General features: G+C 34.0%; 2 protein-coding genes across 16 annotated transcripts in view; one reads left to right on the forward strand and one right to left on the reverse strand.

The window, feature by feature from the left end:
• LOC100577283 overlaps window positions 1-12,588 on the forward strand; it is a 400,113-nt gene extending 387,525 nt beyond the window's left edge. For 3 of the 4 annotated variants that reach the window (XM_026442341.1, XM_026442340.1, XM_016913393.2), the window contains 3 exons: window positions 2,257-2,535; window positions 7,427-7,630; window positions 9,752-12,588. In XM_026442341.1, the coding sequence (XP_026298126.1) occupies window positions 2,257-2,535; window positions 7,427-7,630; window positions 9,752-9,861 (593 nt within the window). In that variant the 3' untranslated portion in view covers window positions 9,862-12,588. The remainder of the gene's footprint in view (window positions 1-2,256; window positions 2,536-7,426; window positions 7,631-9,751) is intronic. The other variant, XM_003251199.4, reaches the window with a different exon arrangement.
• A 4,430-nt stretch (window positions 12,589-17,018) lies between these two features.
• Window positions 17,019-24,263, reverse strand: part of LOC411288 (cAMP-specific 3',5'-cyclic phosphodiesterase) — a 255,555-nt gene continuing 248,310 nt past the window's right edge. For all 12 annotated transcript variants that reach the window (XM_026442339.1, XM_016913388.2, XM_006568534.3 and 9 more), the window contains 4 exons: window positions 21,893-22,156; window positions 21,557-21,656; window positions 20,787-21,448; window positions 17,019-20,696 (listed from right to left, as the gene is read on the reverse strand). In XM_026442339.1, the coding sequence (XP_026298124.1) occupies window positions 20,562-20,696; window positions 20,787-21,448; window positions 21,557-21,656; window positions 21,893-22,156 (1,161 nt within the window). In that variant the 3' untranslated portion in view covers window positions 17,019-20,561. The remainder of the gene's footprint in view (window positions 20,697-20,786; window positions 21,449-21,556; window positions 21,657-21,892; window positions 22,157-24,263) is intronic.

The following is a 24,263-nucleotide window of genomic DNA, read 5'->3' on the forward strand; positions in this document are numbered from 1 at the left end:
ACAATTATTCATTGAATCTGTTTAAAGTGATAATGTGTAATTGAAAAGAGAAAAAATTGCGAGGAAATTCTCGAATATTATTAATTTTAAATTGGAAGAAAGATATAAGAATAATAATCGGGATAATTGTCAGTTTCTTAGGTAAATTTTATTTTTTTTCCAAAAAGAAAGATTCGTTTCAGTAAAATGTATAAAGTATACATCGATACATTTGTGGAAAATATTTTTGGAAAAATCGAGCGGAAACAAAAATTGATACTGAAAAACATCGATTAATAAAGTTTATTCGTTAAATTATAAACAATTTAAAAGAAAGAGTGCTTTATTTCGAATCAATCCTCCAAAACTACTCAACTACTCAATATATTAATATTATAATAATATATTATTGAATTCTTATTAACATTAAAAGGAAAGAAGATTCTACAAAATTTCTATAAATATATCAAACACCCTGTATAATCATATATCAACAAAATTGATCGATAGTTCCCTCTATCTCTGTACGTGACTCATCATACGTCAGAAAGCGGCTAAAATTGGATAGTAAATTATAAACAATTTAAAAAAGGAAAGATGGCTGTGCAACAGAGCTATCTCGTTCCATTTAGCATTTGTTTCGAATCAATCCTCCAAAACTATTCTTCATTAATATTATACATGGAATCCTTATTAACATTAGAAAAAGAGAAGAAAAATATTCCACAAATATATCAAACAATATATCTGTACAATCATTGATCAAAAAAAAGAAATTAACATTAGAAAAAGAGAAGAAAAATATTCCACAAATATATTAAACACCCTGTCCAATCATCGATTAAAAAAAAAAAAAATTAACATTAAAAAAGGAGAAGAAAAATATTCCACAAATATATCAAACACCTTATACATTCATTCAAAAAAAATGCGAGAAATATACATCAAACAATATATCTATACAATCATTGATCAAAAAAAAAAAAAAATTAACATTAGAAAAAGAGAAGAAAAATATTCCACAAATATATCAAACACCCTATACATTTATTGATCAAAAAAAAAAAAATTCTTATTAAAATTAGAAAAAGAGAAGAAAAATATTCCACAAATATATCAAACCTTATACATTCATTCAAAAAAAAAAAAAATGCGATACATCAAACAATATATCTATACATTTATTGATCAAAAAAAAAAATCTTTATTAAAATTAGAAAAAGAGAAGAAAAATATTCCACAAATATATCAAACAATCATCGATCAAAAAAAAAAAAAATTAACATTAGAAGAAGAGAAGAAAAATATTCCACAAATACATAAAACACCCTATACAATCATCGATCAACAACAAAATCGATCGATGGTTCCATGGCTCTAACCCAGTACGTGACTACTCATCGTACGGCAGAGAGCGGCTAGAAGTGGGTAGTAAAAGTTGGGAAAAGTGGAAGGGCAAACAAAAGGTAAACACGGAGTGGAGTAATTTCAGCGTGGTCTAGACGACGGCGAGGCGGAAGCATGAATGCCGTCACGACCAATTCCTCTCCCTTCTCCCTCTCTCTCCCTCTCTCTCTCCCTCACCGTCACTGTTATGGAATCGCGTAATCGGCTTAAGCGAGAGGAGAGGAAACTGTGTTGCCCTTCCTTCCTCCTCCTCCCGTCGAGAAGGACCTCCTCGAGGACGTTTACGACGGATTCGGCATATGATCCTTTCCGCGATCGTAAAGGAGATCTCTCGATCGATTCTCCTGCGACCCTTCCCTCCCTCCCAACTTTCTCTTTGTGCCCATCGCGTTTCCGTCTCGACGATGTTTGCACCGCGTTTCCCATTCTTCGACGAGGAGGGTGAAGGGCGATTTTAAGGGCTGTCTCGGTTGATTCTGTCGCAAAATGAACGAATGAACGGGGTTAGAGAGTAGCAACATGCTTGGAATTTCAGACGGCCGGATATTTCTATTATCGAACTGAGTTTAATTCGAATTAATTCGTGAGAGGGTGGAAAAGGATTGGAAATCGTTAAAATTGTAAAGAAGAAATAAGAGGGAATAATAATTTTCTCGACTCGGGGAAATTATTAGTTGATATTACTATGAAATTTTATTTTCAAATCAAAGTAAGTTTTTAGAAATTTTTAGAAATTTTTACAGAAGATGATAAGATTATTTTGTCTAAAATAATGGAAGAAAAAAAAAGATAGGTGAAGATAAGTTTGAGTAAATCCAACGAGGGTGTAGACAAAAAGATTTTGATTAATTTTATAACTCACGTTTTCAGCGTCGGACCCGATCACCAGGCAGTGTCCTAACCTGGGTCGATACGAGATCGTGTCCGTGTTACATTCTTACAATAGCGTGGAGGACATATTGGGGGTGGACGGTGACCAGAGCATGGCGAATGCGGCCGAAGTTCAGGATGTTAGGGTGACGTCGACACCGTATCCGGGTCGGTGCCGTTATGGCAGTGTCCGCCGATTGGATATCGGTTGCAAAACACCGGATCGCATGGAATTCGCTACGTCGTGCAGCGACGAGACTCCATCAGGTAAAATTTTTGGTAAATTTTTCTTTTTTTTCAATCCAACGATAGCATAAATTTAAATTTCGTATGTTTTATCTAAATTTTATCCTTGCCGTTCTGGCAAATTCTGATGAGATTGTAATTGTAAATTCTAATTCGAGTCGAGGGAAGCTCAGAATAAATTCAAATGAAAATAAATTTGGATACGTCTGTTTTTATATCAAATTCTATTTTCATAAAAAAGAGATAAAGATCCAGAAATATTCTTAATTTCTCTTCTTGACGCGCTAACTTTGGTTTTTTGATGGATGGAGAATTGCCTCATATCTTCTCTGAAATTTCTGTAACTTAAATAAATTCAGGCCAGTTAAAACAACAATACATAAATTGAAACTCAAGTAGGTCTTATCGTGGACTGTCAAATTAATCCACAAGCATCTCTAATTAGATATAAAAAGCCGCCATATTATTTTAATTATTTAATTTTAATTATCCTGTATTAATCCTTGTATTAATCATGTTGTATAATATTGTTAAGTTATTCTTTCCAAAGAAATTTACTTCTGATCAAATTATATCGAATCTTCATTATTGTTTTTTGAATGATCATTTTTTAAAATTCATTTCTTCCTTTAATTTTGTCCTTATAACAATTCACAAATCTTTTTAAAGAAAATATTCGTTGTATGTATGTTAATTTTGTATGTTAAATGCCATATGAACTTTTTCAATTGTCATCATCCCATTATTATTACATGTTGTCCCATCAGAAGAGAAGGGTTACAAAAGTTAATAAAAATCCCGAGTGATTAATGCTTGTTTCTTTTTCTACGACGATATTTTTCCGCCGACATCTCTGTTATATTATTATCCAAAACAAGGGAAACGAAGACATAAAAATTCCCGACATCCAACGAGATGACGAGGGCAAGGAAAGTGTCTGAGAACATTGATAGCTTTGGAGCATGGCTTTTGACGTTTCTCAGACGCGAATCCTCATGTTGGGTCGGTTATATCCGAGGGGCGGCTACCCTCTTCAATTTCGTAAAACGTCGTTGAATAACTGCCTCAGTTTCTCGAAGCAATTTTCGAAGGAATAGTTTAAAATGACTCGAAGAAACTCCGATAAAGGTAATTGTGTATAAACGAATACAATTACGTATATTTAAATACGTATGTTTCAAATTATTTAAAAAATTATTTAAATCAAAGCCTGTCCCATTTTCTCTCTTTCTATCCATCCATCCATCTATTTTACCATTTCTCAAATATTAAAACGCGACCAAATATTATAGATCCCGACTCGTGTAGGTTGAGAGACACTGTATCCTTTTCTCGTTATAAAAGTGCCTGGAAAGTGCCTGAGGGTGTCATCAACCGACCCTTTCCCCAAAAACCATTCCAACCTTCCCTCTAGTCTCCTTCCCTCCGATTGTCATACCTGTCTTACCTGTATTTCTCTCTTTGGAATCGTCAGAGGCATCAGAGTCGCAACAAGCAACGTCTCATAGGATTAACCGAGTTACTCCCTATTGAGAGAGACGCATCAGGAAACCTGTTTCCTTCTTCTTCCTCCTCCAAGTAGCTAAGTTCATGAAGAGCGAGCTGCGTGACGGTCCTCACTCCATCCTTCCCCTTGTACTCAAACTTTGCAGCTTTATTCGGGTATACGTGTTTATGACGCGTGCCTATTCTCGTTCAAAGGTTAGACGCAGTTCAGAGACTTCGGCTGGCCGGTTGGAATTTTTATATATATGCGAATAGTTGCCAGGTGAAGTTGGGTCGTTCCTTGATCTTCTCGAGTAGCAATGAAGGATTTTATGGGCTGAGTGGTCGAAAATAGGAAACGTTGCGTTTTTGAGATCTTGAGAAGTTGAGACGAAGAAATGTTTGTAGCAGATAAAACAGATGATTACTTGTGATCGGTGTATGAGTCATCCAAGTATAGGATTAAATTATTAATTAATCGAACAATGTTCAGCAATGTATCTGAGATTCAATTAATCGCGTCATTTAGAAAGTTATTCCAAATCATTTATTTTCAGCGAGATTTTAATCCCAACTGAAATGAGTACCGCTACAGAAATAGATGTGATTAACGATCGTTGTTAATAGAATACTGGTTCTGAAAACGTTTCGAGATGTTCTCCTTCCTGGAAAATTAAGATCCCTGTTTGTGGGAAGTCTTAATGACCAATTCGCGTTTCTTAGATTAAAAGAGGAACTGGAATCCCTTTGTTGACAATGTTAAGACACGAGGACCAGACAGGATAAATCTTTATATCAATGCTTTTCAGTAAAACTGAAACGTACTGAAATATCCTCGCATTTCCACCATTTTTATCTCCTCTGCGAGTATATTTGTTAAAAGAGGATTTTTTTTGAAGAAGAAGCGAGCTTGTTGAGTACAATTACACTCTATGTTATTAATTTGTAAAAAAATATATCAAGCTATTGTTAATGGAATTTTAATCTTTCTTTAAAAAGTACAAACAAGTCGTTAATATAATTTATAATAATCCATAAACCATCAAATTCATTTCGATAACGACGTTGTTAAAATTAATTTACCTTGAATCTAAATAATTATTCACTCGAATCTAAATTAAAAGGGAGGCAAAGTTTTAAAGTACGATTAAAGTATTACATTTTTATTCCCACTGTATAACGAGTATACAGTCGCCAGAGTGGATTTTAATTAATATCGTCGAAAGCTAGCAAAGTTTCCCTCTTTGAAATGCTTTTCGAATTGTGTCGATACGACGCTCCGTTCCCAAGATATCCCGTCCTATAAAGAGGAAGCATAATTTCGTAATATTTCACCATCTTCATCGCGCGCCACTCACTGACCTATTCCATCCCCCCTCCACCTCCTTCTCTCTCCCCCTCCTCCCTTCTCCAACTCTTCTCCACTCGTGTCAGCCAGAGACGTTGAGTCAGCAATACTTTTTTCTACCATTCCCAGTAAGTACTCAACATACGCACTTCTAGGAATAAAGTGAATCATAGGGATCACTAGACGTCGCCATCTTCTACTTTAAGCGGTCAAACTTTGGACCCGCGTATCTCGGGAACGGATTGAGCTATCGACTTGGAATAAAGTGCATTTTCAACGGCGTTCACTGCTCCACCTTCGACATGTATTCCCAAAAGAAAATATCGAATTCTTTTAGGAGTTATGCCACGATACAATTCATCCTCGATGGATCGTACATCGTTTTGAGTTTCGTTAAAATTATTCGAACATTTTTATCAAATATTATAATTATATTAAATATTGTTTCATTTAAATCTTTATTTACGTTTCTTTCGAGAACAAAACGCTTTTCTCAGGAAGGAGATTGAACATCATATTTAAAAAAAAAAGGAAACAAAAAAAAGACAAAAGGAAACAATTTCAGAAACGCGCTCTAAATGTAAAGAAGCAATCGAACGGAAGAATCTATCAGTATTTGTGGATCAGAGGCGACAATGGCAGAGTGACGTCCCCCTATTTTTGCCCCTTTTGAAAGCATATTTGGTGAAAAGGTGCAGAGCTTCTTCTCTGTCCGCTGAATTTTCCCCCGTTGTTTATTTCCGTTTTCTGCGAGCTGTCGCGCGGACGCTGTAAATTCTCATCTTTCTATCTTTCCAGCCTCGATAAGGTATCCGAGCCGAGACAACACGCCAGATATCGACATGTCGAAGCGATTTACGGCTTTCGTTTATTTCGTACCCGTTTGTACGCCTTTTTCTCCTCCAACTCGTAACATACACACATACACACACACACAGTCGACCTTTTTCCAACTCTAAAAGCCGCGTGTCCTTTGTCTAGGGAGGGGAAGGGGTGAGAGGGATCTCTATGCTGTGAGGACCATTTTTCAAGGATTACTTGAAACGATTTACACGACGACGTCAACGTCGCAGTTAATTTGGGAAGGGGAATGAAACAATTCCAGATACTTTTGCTCCCCTCCCCCCTCTCCTCTTATAAATTGTGCGCCAATGTATCGGAAGAATCTTTTCATCTTTTCGTCCCATCCTTCCAATAATACACTTACATCTTTTGTTTGTATCATTTTTTTTTTCCGGATTATTTTTGAGATCATCGTCGAGCTTTTTTTTTAAATTCTGCAAAGACGAATATAAGTTTAACAGAAAAATATTCAGAAAAGTGAGACGTCGATCGTTTCACGTTCGATTAAAAAAAAGGAAAGGAAGGAAGAAAAAACTGTCTCGAGGCGTAGAATTTATTTATTTCTCTTTTTCTTTTTTTTTGCGACCACCATTTCACTGATATAAAGGTTCGAGCAGCGTAAAAATTTAATAATCGAAGGAATTCTAATTGCGCATAGTTGATCATAATTGAACGGTCTTAACCGGGCTTCAGTAGACAGGGAGGGGAGGGAGGGGATAATTTAATTCTCTTTTCACGAACGTTAAACCGGCTCTCCTTCCTTTAAAACGCTGCCTCGTTTCAATTGCTCCCATTTTTACGTTTTCTCTCTCTCCCTCCCTTCCTTGAACCAACCCTCCTCTAGCCTGTAACTCGGTCGTGAAACGACCCTTAAGGTGAACGAAATCGAACACTTAAAATCGTTGCATGGGTGATTACCCATTCAGTACTTTCGTTAGAACGATAGAAACGTTCCTCCCGAGAATCCTTTCTTCCCCTTCCTCCCCCCCCCCTCGAAACCGATAAACCGGTCGGAAATCGTGCTCTCTCGTGCTTCGATTCTCGAAAATGAGGTCACATTATCCAACTATATCGTAATATTTCCGTAATACGCTCGGGGCAAGCATTTTTCAATATATATTCCTTTCTTCAAGCTTATTAATCGAATCAACCGATTTTTTTCTTCGATTTTTCGAGGAAGAGGAGGGATTACGAATTTTGATTTTTTTCTTTTTTTTTCTTTTAAGACGATTATCGGTAATTTTGCAGAGTATTTGTGCCACGGAACATGGATCGAGAACGACACAGCGTATCTGGTGGCGAGCACCGACGTGGGACGATATTGTCTCGTTTACAGTGCATCCGCAGCGGCGACGGGGAGCCGCGAGCTCTCTGTGACGGGTCACCTTGCCTCCTGTCCCAGGGCGCCTCATCGTCATCTTGTGTCGTGGCAGGTCAACCTCACGTCGTACGGTGGGTATTATCAGCAATTGTATACACAATTGTATAAGTAATCGTAATAAGTAATCAGCAGTATATACGTATATATATTATATATATTATATATATATATATATATACGTATTGTGTATAGTAATCGTAGTAATGGTATACGTAATTGTATATAGTAATCGTAATGTTTATTTTTGTCTCGATCGGAAGTTTGGCAAAAATTTGAAGAAAAAGGTTTGAAAGGTGAATCAATGAAACATTTGAATGTTCTTTTGGAGAGTAAAATTTAAGATATAGAATTTGGAAGTTGAGAAATTTTGAGGATTAGGAAGTTGCGTGTGTAATAGATTTATCGTAAGTGTGAAGTAATTTTAAAAATTCAGGATTGTAACTTTGATGACTAGGAAATTGTATTAGAATAATTTAGAGTTTGAAACTTAAGAAAATCAGGATTTTGGAGATTATTATTTTGAGGATTAGAAAAGTGTATACATGATTAATTTTGTGGGACAAGATAATCTTGGAAACTTTGAAATTGCACAACGAAATAATTGAAAATTTAAAATTTGTAAATTAGGAAAGAATCTTTGAAGACTAAAAAATTATATGCGTAATTAAAGGTAATTAAAAATTTAGAATTTGGAATTTAGAAAAAAATCTTAGAAATTTTGACGAGAAAATTGTATGTATAATTAAAATAATTTAGAATTTGAAACTTAAAAAAATCAAGATTTTATTCTGGAAATTTTTAAAAGTTAGAAAATTGTAATGATAATTGAATTGGAGAACAAAATAATCAGGAAAGTCTTGAATACTTTGAATACTAATAAAATAATTCAAAATTCATAATTTAAAAGGAATCTTTGAAAATTGGAAAATTATAAATTTTAATTAAAAATTTAGAATGAGACTTAAAAAATCAAAATTGTGGAAATTTTTAAAGATTAAAAAATTGTAATGATAATTACAGAACAAAATAATCAGGAAAGTTTGTTTTGAATACTTTGAATACCAATAAAATAATTCAAAATTCAAAATTTGCAATTTAAAAAAGAATCTTTGAAAGATTGGAAAATATATGCGTGATTAAAATAATTAAAAATTTAAAATTTGAAGCTTAGAAATTTTGAATATTAGAAAATGTTAATAAATATATTATAATTTGTTTACTTGCAGAAACAAAATAAATGAAAATTCAAAATTTATAACTTGGAAAAGAATCTTTGATGATTAGAAAATTGTATGCAATTAGAATAATTGAAAATTTAGAATTTGAACCTTAAAAAATCAGGATTCTGGAAATTATATTAATTGTAAAATAAAATAATCAGAAAGGTCTCATTTTATGATCTTAAAATAGCCAATAAAATAATTCAAAATTTAAAATGTATAACTTAAGAAAAAAATCTTTGAGTATTAGAAAATTACATATCTAATTAAAATAATTAAAAATTTGAAACATAGGAAATCAGGATAAAACTAAAAACACAGAAGATCCTGCCAATCCTGTAATCAGGACGGAGCAGCAATAAAGCATTTCGGGTCACGGTTCATCTCGTCCAAGGATCTTGTGTATCGTGGCAGCTCCATCTCGCGTCATTGTTAGCGACGTGTCTCGTTTGCGATATTGATCAGATTGTCCAAATCGGTCGTCCGCGTCAACGCTAATTAATCAGCTGATTCCCTCTATCTTTCATCATGAATTGTCACGAATTCCGCACGGATCGACAGAGCGATCCTCCAGAGAGGATTTCCATGAAAGTTTAAAAGAACGAGGGATGGAAAATTTCTCTTGCTCGCCTTGTGAATAGAATTTTTTTTCTTTTTTCAACTCTCAACTTCAGATTTAGAACGGAGTATAATAACCTTTCTTTCTAAACCGATTACTTTAATCGGAAAATTGAAATTCGAGAAGAAAACAAGGGGAGAGAGTTCAGATCGAATTTTCAAATTGGAAAAGGATTATTATTAAAGCAAATTAGAAATTAAAAGACTTCCTGGTGTAATCCAGATTGAAAATATCAAATGATCGAACCTGACAAAATATTTGGAAAGTGAAAGATCTCGAAATTAGAAAAAAATCGTTAGAATAATTAAATTATTATAATCATGAGAAATAATTCGAGAAATTTATTCTTCCAGCTCAATGCGGCGATATCTCGACGGCCACGTCGTGGACCTTCCGGATTTCCGCCTCCGTCTACATCCTTGCTGTACTTGGCACCCTGTTCGGCAGATATATCGCGAGGTGATATCACTGAGTGAAGAGACCAGGCCACGAGACGGCCGTGTAGTCAATCTACACAAATCTACTCGAGTCGTCAGCACAGCAACTATAAAATAAAACAACAAGAACAACAACAAAAAGAAGTCTCTATATATAAATATAAATATAAATATAAATATAAATATAAATATAAATATAAATATAAATATATAAATACAAAAAAAAATATATATATATATATATATATATAAATATAAATACACAAAGTATATATATATATTAAGCGAATTAACGAAGGATCCCAGAAGTGTGATGGGAGAAAGTAACCTAATAATCAAGCATAAATTAGCGTGTAAGTGTTCGTGGGTGCGAGTTGTGCAAAAGAGAACGAGAGAGAGAGAGAGAGAGAGAGAGAGAGAGAGAGAGAGAGAGAGAATGCCGTCGAGAGGCTTCATTCGAATAAAGAATATCGGTGAGAAATATGGCGGATTATTGGCTAAAAGGATGTACATAGGGACGAATGTACGTGTACATAAAATTCACTTAAGGGAGGTTGGTTTTATCGAAGCAGCTGCATCTGGAAATGTTATCTTCTGACAAAGGGGTGAGGAAGAAGCGAGCCACATTTATAGAGAGTATTTTTCGTAGTTGGCTTGGGATAATTGAGATCTTGGATTTTTGTAAATTTTTGTTATCTTTATTTATTTATTTCTTTTTTTTTTGTACTTCGTTTCGATTAGATCTTCTCTTCTCGTTCTCACTCGGATTGAATATTGATAGTTGGATTGGGATTATTCATATTTGTTTGGAAACAAATTAAACAATTGATGTAAATTATTGCTGTGGATGATACTGTGGATCTTTAATAATCGATTTCTCCAACCTAAATTTCCAAAATTTTATTCGCTCGCAATTAATCTTCGCTAATTAGAAAACCTTCCTGGACTCGCAAAACGCGCGCATGCAGGAAAATCAATTTAAAAACAAGGAAAGTAAAAAAAGAGAAGGAAAGAAAGAAAGAGAGAGAGAAAAATAAAGCAACAAAGAGAAACGTGCAACAATGGAGAACAATGGAGAAAGGAGAAACTAATCAAATCAAAAAAAAGAAGAAAAAAAAAAGAAAAGAAAAGAAAAAAAAAAAAGAAGAAACTAAGGGTGCTGGGGCCAATAGTGTGTGCATTTTGAGTGGTGATCGTAGCCCACGTGTGTGAATGGAAGTGGACGAAGGACGAAAAAGATAAACAAAAATTAAAAAGGGGGAGGGGAGGAAGCACGAAACGAGCGAGAGAGAGAGAGAGAGAGAGACTTGTAACACTTATTCAGATCCACGACGACGTCAGCGATGTTTTGGAAACGGCGCGTATCGTTCTCCAACTCGAGCAAAACTTGTGTTTTTCTCGAAACGTTTCCAACTGTAATTATACGTATTTTAATTAAAGTTGTGCGCCACTAGAGCGAAAAGAAGGAAAGAAAAAGAGAGGGAGAGAGAGGGAGAGAGGAGTGGTGAAATTTTTTCTTGCAAATCTTTTCGTGTGAATGTGTACGCAGAAAGTTGGAAATAAATGAAAGAAGAAGCGAGAGAAACAGAGTAAGAGAAAAGGGAGAAGAGGATGGAATGAAAATGATTATCGTTGTTATTATATTGTCATTATAATCGTCATTGTACGAGCGAGAGCGTGTGTGAATATGTGTATGTGTGTATCTCTCTCTCTCTCTTCTTCTGTGTCTTCTTCTGCTTGTCTTTCTTTCCGTTCTGCCATCCCTTTTGCTCGCGACCCCACCCCCGATGAAGGCGGTCATCCATATGTGACTGTAGATCGTAAGGAATGGCCACTGTGACACCTGGCTTTTTCGACGAAAAACAGGTGGAAAGATGAATTTCCTTGAGATTTGATATTGGTGATCTCCTTGGAGTGAAAATTTTTTTCATCTAAGAGAAACGATTGATAAGCGATTAAAGATTTCGATCTTTAAAAGCAAAGTTTGAGTCACAGAAGACGAAATTAATTAATAATGTTATATAAGAAAATTTTATATTGGCGAACAACAATTCAATAATTGAACATTAAATTATTACAATTTGATAATCAAATTTATTTATATATTTTCGTTCGATCAAACAATGTAAATTTGTGAAAAGAAGAATATTTGTAATATTGGGTTTTTCTTTTTTTTCGTGATCGAGGAAAAATGAAAATGAATTTAAAGGGTTGAGTTTAAGGGGATCGCGTGGAATTGTATGAGAATATCGTAGAATGATCGTTCGATTCTTTGTTTGCTCTGGAATAAATTTGATAAAGAAAAATCAAACACTTTCTGAAAATTCGAAAATGAATAAAATAAAAAGCTTGAAAAATTCTAACGTAAAAAAAATCGTACTAAAATAAAGAGATAACTGTAAAATTGAAAATTAAAAAATCTAAAAAAAAAAAATATATATATAATCTTCATTCAAAGGATTAAGACAGTCCCAGAGCAGCACAAAGGGGTCGAATCGATCGTGGACAATGGATTACAGAGAGAAAAACCACGACATATCGATAAATCGAGAGAATTCGAGCAAGAAATTCAGAGAAGCTGCTAGGTAGCGCTAGGTAATCAATTATCTCGCCAACATCCAGAGGAGTAGTAGACGGAGCGAGGAAAAACTGGAAACAAGGGAAAGAAACCAACTGCACAAAACACGCCATTTACCAGGAAACGTTGAAAACAAAGGGGGAAAAAAAAAGAAAAAGAAAGAAAGAAAAAAAAACTCAAAATCTCGAGAGAGTACAGAAATATTTTTCACCTGAAACTATTTTAATTAAAGAGACTGTGCTGATAACTGTGCGAACAAGGAGAAGTGAACTCGAAAATTAAACTCGATTCGCTATACATAAAATGAATAGTTGGATATACATACTATAAATACGAGTATAAATATGAAATATAAATATTATAAATATTATACATACGTTACGTATATATATATATATATACATATATATATAAATATATATATATATATATATATATATATATATATGAATACACGAGAACAATTCGATGTTGGCTATAAACTTGTAAACTATTAGATAGATAAAAAGAAGAAAAAAGGAAAGAATAAAAGAGATTAAGTATCTGATAAGATGAGACGATGGGAGATGATTGTCAATGTCCGATAGGCGAGCAGATTTTTTATACTAGTCGAGACATTTCGACGATTTTGGTGTCATTGTTTAACTTTGTAAATTGTATATTGTATAATTGATTAGGGTGATAAATATAAAGATTGTAGTAGATTCTTTTATATAACTTGTTAAGTTTTGTCATAATTTTCTACTTAAGTTCAATTCGAACTTGTTGTGATTTATTTATCAATTTGGAATTGACAATTATATTCAAATTAAACACGATACTACTTTTGCGTGATACTACTTCGAGAATTAGTTTTTAAGTTCGAATCAGTATATAATTTATTAATTCGATATCTGTTTATAATTTATCCGATTCTTTTAATTTAATTTCTAATTCTTTCCTCTCCTTAGGATTACACGATATTAATTTCTCAACACAGACATCATTCACATTTGTAATTCTCTCGTATTTCGAATAAATTGTATTTAATTTAATCAACTAATCGTGAAATTTACTTTGGTCAATTCCAAAAAAAAAAATTGGCAAACGAGAAAAAATAATAATTTTTTTTTTCGAAGTTGTTTTTTTGCATATTCAAATACATACTGACACAAAAGCGTCGAAGTGCTATATAAAAAAGAAAAAATATCATCGATCATTCTCTCGGTTTATGTCAGACGTGGTCGAGAATCGCGAAACCGAGAGATTAAAACATAAAAAAAAAAAAAAAATTCCTCCACGTGCGTCGAGAAACACGACGCCATTTTTATTCTCCCAATCGCAAGAAGAAAGCGAGACACGGTTCCGATCCTTTATTTCTTCACGAGGAAAAGGGGGGGGGGGGAAGAGAGGAAGAAGTACGAACAGAACGAGTTTCTTCTGTAAATAAATAGCTTTAACGCGATTTTTCACGTAAGAGAACAAAACAAACGAAAAAAAAAAAAGAGAGAGAGAGATGGAAATCGAAGAAATTACGAAGGAGAAGAGGGAAGGACGATAAGTGAAGAGAAATCTTTTTTTTCTGTAAAAAGTAAGAAACGGATGAGAAAGGGATGAGAAAGGGAAGAGATGAAAAAGGATGGAGAATGTGGTTTTATATAGAATGCGAGAGTGTAGATTTCAGGGTATTTATATCGAGGGTTAAATAGTTAAATATACGAGAAAAAAATATTTAAATATAAATTATAAATTATAAATATAAATATATACGTATATATGTATATATAAATATTTGAGAGGATATAAATATATAATTACAGATATTTATATCCTCTCAATATATATATATATATGTATATATGTGTATAGTATGTTTTTATTGTTGTGAAGTTACTGAAAAGAATGGTCGACGAGCGCGAATTCGTTGACTCTCTCTCATGTTTCATCGAAAAATGATTTTCTCTCGATTGTCATCTTTTTATTTTCTATTTTCAAACTTACGCTAATTGATTCTTCATCGAACGAATCACTGGTACGAATTAAAAAAAATAACGAAATGGATTTTTTTCATAATCTCCATCGTCTACTTTTTAGATTCTAAACTAGAAAATTCTTTTTTACCGTCAGATGATAATGTCGCATATTTAAATTTTTCTTTCGAAAACTTTTGAACTCCAAACGTAGATAGAACAAATCCATTTGCGTAAATAGCTATCTTAAGCTGTTTTTTAAATAGCCTATCTAGGAGGACAGGTTTCTCAATATCGGGAAACACAGATCTTATGACTCTTCAAAGTTCCTCAGAGATCAGCGAGTATTTGATCTCTCGAGTGGCGCTGGAAACGGTTTCATTTCACGTTCGAAACTCTTGAGAGGAGAACAAATCTCTGGCCCGTGTTCTAATCGACAGTTTCCAGCGCTGCAATGATTCTCCACCACTGTTCGTAACCTTCAATTCAAAATTTTTTCATTTTCGATATTGTTGAAAAAAATTCCATTTCTTATTTCGATAATTCAACTCTTTAATTCGTAACAACTGTTTAAAATAATATTTTCTTAAAATTATGTACATTACAATGGTCAACAGAGAGAGGAACGTTCGATGAAATGATGATTCTGTTCCGAGACGAATGCGACAGAAATGTATCCGCGTTCCTTCGATGATGTAAAGTGATGTTTATATGAGGATTCGAAAGACAGGTATTTGCGGAGGTGCGTTATAATAGGGGAGAAAAAAGAAAAAGATGGTTTCGAAAACGATTTGGACTATTTTCAAGGTGATAGGATCAAAGATTGAACGATTGTAAAGAATAATCTAATATTTAAACTAACTATACAGTATAATAACTATATTCCTAATTTTAGAAATTCGAAACGTTTCTCTGTGATCAGAAATGATCATATTTGAAACGGGATAAAAATAATAATTTCGATTGCACAAGTCACGATACGCCATGTGATTCAAATAAAATTCATCGTCAAATTTTTCATAAAGAGAGAGCATTATAAATATTTTGCGAAATGAAATTTCATTAAAAAAAAAAAAAAAAAAATGGGAAGAAATATCGTAGCTATTTTCAGAGGATTTAGAATTATATTTAAAATTAGAATATTTCTTTTTTTTTTTTTTTTTTTTTTAAATTTCAAAGATCAAAGGTCACCTATCACCAATCCATGAATTTATTTTGAAAAAAGAAAAAAAAAGAACAAAATGCACTGAAAATAATTCGTTCCCTAACCTCGTCGCGCGCACACTGCCTGTAGAACGAAACACAACGACTACTACCCGTCTCTAGTTTTAGTAATTTACATGGTAATTTCGATTTTGTAAATTGAAGAATCGAGGAAGCTGAGCTTTCGAAACCCTCGATCGAGAAAATTCGAATTTGATATTTATATTATACTTGGCTAACAACTATACTAATTTTCCACAATGACCATTCATTCGAAGCGATATTAATTTCAAACTATAATAAATTTGAACTACATTGAATACAATAGTAAAAATTGAGAAACGAATTTTTAAAAAATTAATCGAATCAATTCTTATCTATTCTCATCGTCGATTTCTTCTTTTAATTTCTTGAGAAATAATAATAATAATAATAATAAAAAATCCACGAACGATTAAATTTTCCAAATGGAGGGAAAATCGACGAAAGAAATTAGAAATTTCGAAGAGTAAATTTTGAGATCTCGATCGAGGGTTAAGGCTGCAACAAACCATCTTGATATACCAATACTAATCACGCTAGAATAAGGATAGCCGCGTGTAAAAGACGCCTGATACATTTTTTTACCGAAAGAAAAAAAAGAAAAAAAATAAAAAAAAAAGAAAAAAAAATAGAAGAGGAGATATCAGCGTTATCTCGAACCATGATAGAGTTAAGAGTGAGGAGAAGGGGGTGGAAGTTACCCTGGAGTGGAACTTTAAGAAAAAAAGAAAAAAAAAAAAAAGAAAAAAAAAATGAGATTAATACGCGTTTCCATATGCGCCCCGTAATTCTCGAGAGAGAAAAAAAGAGAGAATTTTATCACTATTTCAAATTTCGAGTTTTCGAAATGTCAAGCTTTGTACCGTGAAAACCGCGATTCTTTGCGTGATCAATAATAAAACGTTTCGATGTTGGATTGAAGAAAGAAAGAAGAGAAAATATATACAGCATACATGCATACATACACACATATACACACACACACACATATAACGTACACACACGAACTATTACCATGATACTTATTAATGTAAATGGTTTTTCATTACTATATTATAGATGTTACTTAATAATATATTTACAAATAATTAAACGGGAGTCTGTGGTGGTTTTATTCGCAAACCTTGACTGTCCTTCGAAATTTTTTTCTCTAATTTATCATCCATTTTCTTTTTTATCACTTTGTGGGAATTGGGAATGAGAATAGGAACGTGTAGAAAAATATTTTGAAATTACATCTCTTTCCAAATGCGTTCCGTTATTTTAAAAATCGAATTTATTAAAAATATTTATCAATTTCATTCCTTCGAGTTACAAGTCGTTGAAAAAAAATTCTTTTTCTGTAAATTAAAAAAAAAAAAAAGAAGAGAATCTATGGAGATAAATGATGAAAAAAAGGTAAACAACAAAGTTCCGACAATAAATATGTTTTATTACACATATATCTCGTACGAGGGTTACACGATATTAATACATTGTTCATTTAACTGTCCAGCAATCAAACACGTTGTATTCATTTTTCATTTCATCTTTTTTTTTTTCTTTTTTAATCTTTTTTTTTTTTCTTTTTTTTCTTTTTTCTTTTTTCTCCTTAATTCCTCTGTCACCTCTCGCAATCATGAGCGTCTTATCATCGTGACCATGTCCGTTTTAATTGACACGTCATCGTCATCACCATTGTCATTTCGATCGATATTAATTCTTAAATATATATATCAATTAAAATTGCACACGCGTTTCTCATCTCCATCGAAAAATCATCATCATCATCTCGGTGATACACATTTTTTGTTAAAACATCGTAATTAGTCACGAGAGGAAGCTTGCGATATATATATATATATAAATATATATATATATATATATATTTATAGATTCAGTTCAACTGAAATCGAGGGAGGAGGGTAAAAGAAAAAAAAGAAAAACAAATGATATAGATAGAATCGTAGAAAGAAAAATCTTGGAATTAAATCTATATATAAATGATATCAGGGCACAAGACAAACGGATAAAAAGGAGAAAAGAAAATCATACATATGTTATTTTTTTTACTTCTTTTTTTTTTTTTTTTCTTTTTACTTTTTACTTTTTTACTTTTTCCCGTCGTTCGATCGGTCGTTCTAGCTCGAACTTCTTCGGATCTTCGCGTTCAAATTTGTTCAAATTTTCGAGCGGAATACTTCGAGGGATCCCGAAAACGGAAACAGCGTCATGTCAGTTCGTTTTTTTAATTCATTTATCGTCTTTTTCGCGGTTTAAACGTTTAATTATCATTAATTATCTGGTCGCTTACGCCCTAAAGAAGATTCGCTTGCTTATTTTTTTTTTCTTTTTTTCTTTATTATTCTTACGTATTTCTTTTTTTTTTTTTTTTTAAACTTTTTCTTGCTTTTTTTTTTTTCGTTTATTAGGTTAATTTTTCTCAGCTTAATTATCTAGTCGTGTACTCGTAGCCTTACGTAAATTTATTTCTTAATGATCTAAGCTTGGTGGCCAGCACCAAAAACACTCACTAGATTCACTGCCTACGGACACAGATAGACGGGTTTCGCCTCTTTCTCGAGCAACTCGCGCGCGTCGGCCATTTTGTTTCGCGTAGAGGGAACCATTTTCTTATCGTCGTCGAGTCGAGAAGAATACGAGTTCTTCAGAGGGAGAGAAAGAACGTCTCTTTCTCTCTTTCTCTCTCTCTCTCTCTCTCTCTCTCTCTCTCTCTCTCTCTCTCTCTCTCTTCCTTTTTCTTATTCATTATTAGTTAATTAGTATAAAAAAGGAAAATAAAAAGCATCAGTAGAAAAACGCAAGATCCGATGGGAATTTACAAAGAATATATTGGGGATGTGAATTTCGATGAAGAGTGCTTCGAGAAAGAGTGCGACAAAGAATCGACGCTCGATCATCGAGACGATTTTTCTTTTTCTCTTCGGCTAATTTTTCGAGCGTCGATCCTTTCAAAATTTGAGCGATTCACAGACATCCAAGCGAGAGAGTACTTCGTTTACTTCATTGTCTCTGATTCTTTTTTTTTTTTCTCATTATATTTTTTCATTTTTGTCTTCTGTTTTTTTTTTTTTTTTTTTTTGGTTCGTAGTCTCGTTTCTTTAACACATCGAGAAACTGCAAGAAACCTAACTAATTAATTCTCTTTTCACCTCATTTTTAGTTTTCCCTAAAATAATCTACCATCGCTAGAAAAGCCAGAACGCGCGATGATTTCTCGCTGTTTGTTCGCATCGTGTGTGTTCTTTTTTTTTTTTTTTTTTTTTCGATCACGATATATACATATGCATATATCAATCTTTTTCAAAATTCTCTTTGTTTGTATTCAGGATGAAGAAGAAAAAATTCGAAGTTCGATCTTTCTGTTCTGGTTCGTTACCCGAACGACGTAGTGACTAACATTACTCTTTGGTTAAAAACGATCGCGTATATATGCGTATGTGTATGTGTGTGTATGTGTGTGTGTGTGTGTAATGCGTGTGTCTATGTGTATGTGTATGAATGCGAAAACAAAGCTTCAGAAACCTACCGTAATTTTAATATAAACTCAAAGGAAAAGGCCAGCCTTCTAATATTAAAATTAACCATTCATCCGCCCAGTGGCGTCATCTATCACGTTCATCAATATTTACAAACGCGATTCCTCCCAATTTTTCACCCCCTTTTCTTCTCATTAACATCCTCTACTAAGCTCTCTACTAAGTCGGCGAGCGATGATTACGAAAGTCTTACGATTAGGGATAGGCTTAGCTCTAGACGATATTAGGTAGTTGTCAAGATGGCAATCATCGGAGAACCAAGGATGAACGTGGAAAGCGCTGGCGACTACTGTTTACTCTAGCTGCATCTTCTTGGCATCTAACCCCTGACCCTTCTCCTCATGGATCACTCTTATCACCAATCCTTCTTCCTCTGTCTTCTTTCTTCTTCTTCTTCTTCTCGCACAGCATCACGAAGAGATCCAGAATTGAACAAATTTCATTCTCTTCAACGGCCTAGAAACCTTGTGATCCTGAGCCGAGGGTCAGCTGGCCGCGCAAAAGATCCTCCGAATCGTTGAATTAATTACGGCCCGGGGCCGTTTGTACCGTGTAATTGATATGTCAAGATAGGATCCTATCACTGAGGCGAGATGAGACTTTCTTGCGTTTTCTTTTTCTCTCTTTTCTTTTTTTTTTTTCCCCTCATTTTTCTCGTTCTATATATTATACGTAGTAATTAAGGAAGACCCGTGGCAAAGACGATCATCTTTCTGCACGGTCCGCCTGGGTAATATACAGGTACTTGGTGAAGAGATTCGTGCCCTCCGTTCGAGCCAGGTACGCGCCAAGATTTGGGGAGGGAGGGAAAGGGGGGACGATCGAACGACAACAAGTGGGTGGGAGAGAAGCGACAATGGTAACAACGACGATGCTACTTTCTCCGTCTCTCTGTCGAGGATGAGGTCCATCGTGGACGACGCTATATCGTTACGCCTCGAACCAGCCGAGACGCAGCGATTAAAAAGAATCGTCGCTCGTTGCCGAGGCCCGCGTCAGCTTTCGAGCGAACGATCGCGTCTAATGGACAGCCCTTCTTCTTCCTCTTCTTCTTTCTTCTCCTGGAGCTGATGATTTTCCCCGCTTGTTGATGACGCGTCAACAGAAAAGACTTTTCCAATTTGTTCCAGAGGTAGTCTGAACTAGCGGCGACTAGACGTTCCATTCATTCGGTTACGTTTCACTTTCCGTTCCTCCTTCACTCTCTCTCTCTCTCTGTTTTTCCGTCCTTCCTTCCGTTCCGAGACGAGACAACCTTCCACCGTTCCGGGGAGTGGAGAGCTTGGCCAAAAAGGTCAATAGGTCGACACAAAGAGACCTGGCCAGCGGCAGCGAGTTGACTGTCACTGACGCACACGCCACCAGGTCTGCTGCACCTTCTCGTGGAGCTTTCTGCAAATACCCGCGAGCCTCCGTCACATCCCAGCCTCTGCCGCGTTCTCATCCGTCTCACCGCCCCCTTCCTCGCTCGCCAGGATCGTTTTCGCAGCTCCACCCGTGTCCCCGATCTCCGTTGTTTCGCCTGTCTCGTCGCCTTCTTCCAGTGTCACCTGGAACAAACAATTTTTGATTCAGTTAGTTAGATTCGAGCGAGGTTTTGATTTTGGTTTGAATTTGCAAGATGGTGGACACACTCGTACCTGGAAGTGTATTCTATCGGATTGCTGCTCGTTCCCTTGCTGCTGTTGCTGTTGATCATCGGAGGGTGGCGACGGAGGAATCATAGATTGATACCAGTCTCGATTCTCCTCCAACGTGTCCAGGATATCCTGAGCATCCGGGTGCACCAGGTCGGCCCAGGTCTCCCAGAGAGGGTGCACGATGTAATCTATGAAGCCGACCTGCGACTTCTCGATGGTGGCGCTGTGCCTGTCGCACATCGGGCTTATGTCCATGTTCTGCTCTCGTTCCCGGTCTCCTTGAAGGAAGAACTCCTCCATCAACAGGCCGACCCATCGCCGGTAGAGGGGCAAAGGTTTCGTGGGGTTGGACAGGTCGGCACAGTGCACCAGGTTCTCCAGGACCTGGATTCGGTCGGTGTAATTGTCTAGGAGAAGCACGCCAGAACCGGCCACCTTCTTCGTTTCGACCATAGTCTTCAGATCGGCCAACAGGGACATGTGCTTGGACATGTCCGTGGACAGGACCATATCGATCACCATCTTCCTAAGCGTCTGGCGTTGCTTCTTCGTCATGTTGACGAAAATGTCGCAGCCTTCGTTCTGAAGCAACTTGAACGCCACTGCCAGGTGGTGGTTCTCCAGAACGGACTCGTCATTGTACATTAGGGCGAGCTCGGAGCCTAGGACAGAAGCGGATATTTCTTTGTTCTATTCGTTCAAACAAATAATTACAAAATAATTATTTTATATTATCGTCCGGGTGAGGTGTTATGAAAGAGAATGCTCACTCGAATTTATAAGGAACTGGTTGGTGAGTCCAGGATGGTCCACGTCGTGAATGGTGGCTGCGAACAGAGCGGCTGTGATTTCCAACGGCGTGAACACGGACTGCAATCATGCAGAAAGAAACGTTTCGATTAATCCATCATTCGATCCAATTAATCGATATAAAAGTCCCGAACGAGGCAAGCCATTTAACGGATCGATTAAATAATACGCTATATATATATTCTCTCAGTGATTTGTTGATTATAATTCTTTTTTTTTTTTTTTTATCAATAGAAGAGAGTTAAGAGCATTGTTATTTATGGATACTTTATCGACGATAAATGATAAATATTAACCTCGAGTGCGGGTGTGTTGAGCAGAGTGTGAGTAGATTGGGTCACATCGGCGGCATGCAGGCTATTGTGGAAGGGATTGTCTTTGACGTAGTGATCCTCGAGGGTCATCATGAAGGTCACAAAGGTCTTGGGCGGTATGGCCAGCGATTTGAGCAAATCCCGGGTCTGGAAGGCTGTGTAGGCGACGCAGGTCAGCGGTCTGTTGTTGCTTAATTCGCCTATCCTGAAGATATCGATGCCCCATTTGTCGATGTCTGAGAGAAGCTATAAATATCACAAATTAAGGTCAGTTTATGAATTATTCATTTTTTTTTTTTTTTTTGTATAATCATCATGGAACGATATAGAAAAAAAAAGATTTGTATAAAATGAGATTTCTAATAATAATAATAATAATAATAATCTAATCTTTCTTTTCTTTTCTTTAATCTTTTTAATTCTTGATCTCTGATTTATCAAAAATATTTGATATTGAAAACAAATTATCCTCTAAAGAATCTGTAAATCGTCCGTTTATTTTCTGGCTCGAACAGATTTCAGACACTTTTTCGAATCCACGAAATTTAATTTTGGAAAAAAGATCAATTAGCACCAATTAGCGGTTTTGGATGATTGCTAATTTTGTTTAAAAAGCTTAATTGAGAAAATTACGAGAAACAATTAATACCATTTATCCAATTTCAAATTATATATTACTACGATAATAAAACGTACAATTATCCAATGATACCTAACTTTGTAATACATCAGATGATGAGCGTGAAAATAAATTTTCTCCCGCTTAAAATATTCCAAAATGTTTATTAGATAATTTCAAGTAAAATATCAAGAAATTTATCAAGATCCAGATAGAATCAAGCAATCGGGATTAATTTAAACATTCGACCCCCATTTAGCTAAGGTAAACAAACGATTGGCCACTGTCTCGCGGGCTAAATAAGGAGTTGGCATCGCGTTTAGCGATCCCGAGAGCCGCGTGGTACGCGTGGGCTCTCGGGGACGATTCTAAGGCCTCGGGAGAGGCGTGTTTAACCTGCTGGCTACATCTGACCAGGAAGCGCCTTTATTAGCATACAAAAGCTTTAGACGTTGATTATGTGAAAGTTATATATATATATATACTCTCCATAACAGGAAAGAGGGAATTTGCATCGATTATACACGATGATTATACACGAAATTATCAAGTGTATAAATAAATAATATACGATATTATACAATAATATAAATAAATTTTCGAATGAATTTTCTTTTTTTATTTTATTTTGTAAATAAATAATATACGATATTATACAATAATATAAATAAATTTTCGAATTAATTTTCTTTTTTTATTTTATTTTGTAAATAAATAATATACGATATTATATAATAATATAAATAAATTTTCGAATGAATTTTCTTTTTTTTATTTTATTTTGACACGAATGAATTTTCTTTTTTTATTTTATTTTGTAAATAAATAATATACGATATTATATAATAATATAAATAAATTTTCAAATGAATTTTCTTTTTTTTATTTTATTTTGACACGAATGAATTTTCTTTTTTTTATTTTATTTTGACACGAATGAATTTTCTTTTTTTATTTTATTTTGTAAATAAATAATATACGATATTATATAATAATATAAATAAATTTTCGAATGAATTTTCTTTTTTTTATTTTATTTTGACACGAATGAATTTTCTTTTTTTTATTTTATTTTGACACGAATGAATTTTCTTTTTTTATTTTATTTTGTAAATAAATAATATACGATATTATATAATAATATAAATAAGTTTTCGAATGAATTTTCTTTTTTTTTTATTTTATTTTGACACGAATGAATTTTCTTTTTTTTATTTTATTTTGACACGAATGAATTTTCTTTTTTTATTTTATTTTGTAAATAAATAATATACGATATTATATAATAATATAAATAAATTTTCAAATGAATTTTCTTTTTTTATTTTATTTTGACACGAATGAATTTTCTTTTTTTTATTTTATTTTGACACGAATGAATTTTCTTTTTTTATTTTATTTTGTAAATAAATAATATACGATATTATATAATAATATAAATAAATTTTCAAATGAATTTTCTTTTTTTTATTTTATTTTGACACGAATGAATTTTCTTTTTTTTATTTTATTTTGACACGAATGAATTTTCTTTTTTTATTTTATTTTGTAAATAAATAATATACGATATTATATAATAATATAAATAAGTTTTCGAATGAATTTTCTTTTTTTTTATTTTATTTTGACACGAATGAATTTTCTTTTTTTTATTTTATTTTGACACGAATGAATTTTCTTTTTTTATTTTATTTTGTAAATAAATAATATACAATATTATATAATAATATAAAT

The sequence above is a fragment of the Apis mellifera genome, linkage group LG8 (genome assembly GCF_003254395.2).
Source record: "Apis mellifera strain DH4 linkage group LG8, Amel_HAv3.1, whole genome shotgun sequence".
Classification (NCBI taxonomy): domain Eukaryota; kingdom Metazoa; phylum Arthropoda; class Insecta; order Hymenoptera; family Apidae; genus Apis; species Apis mellifera.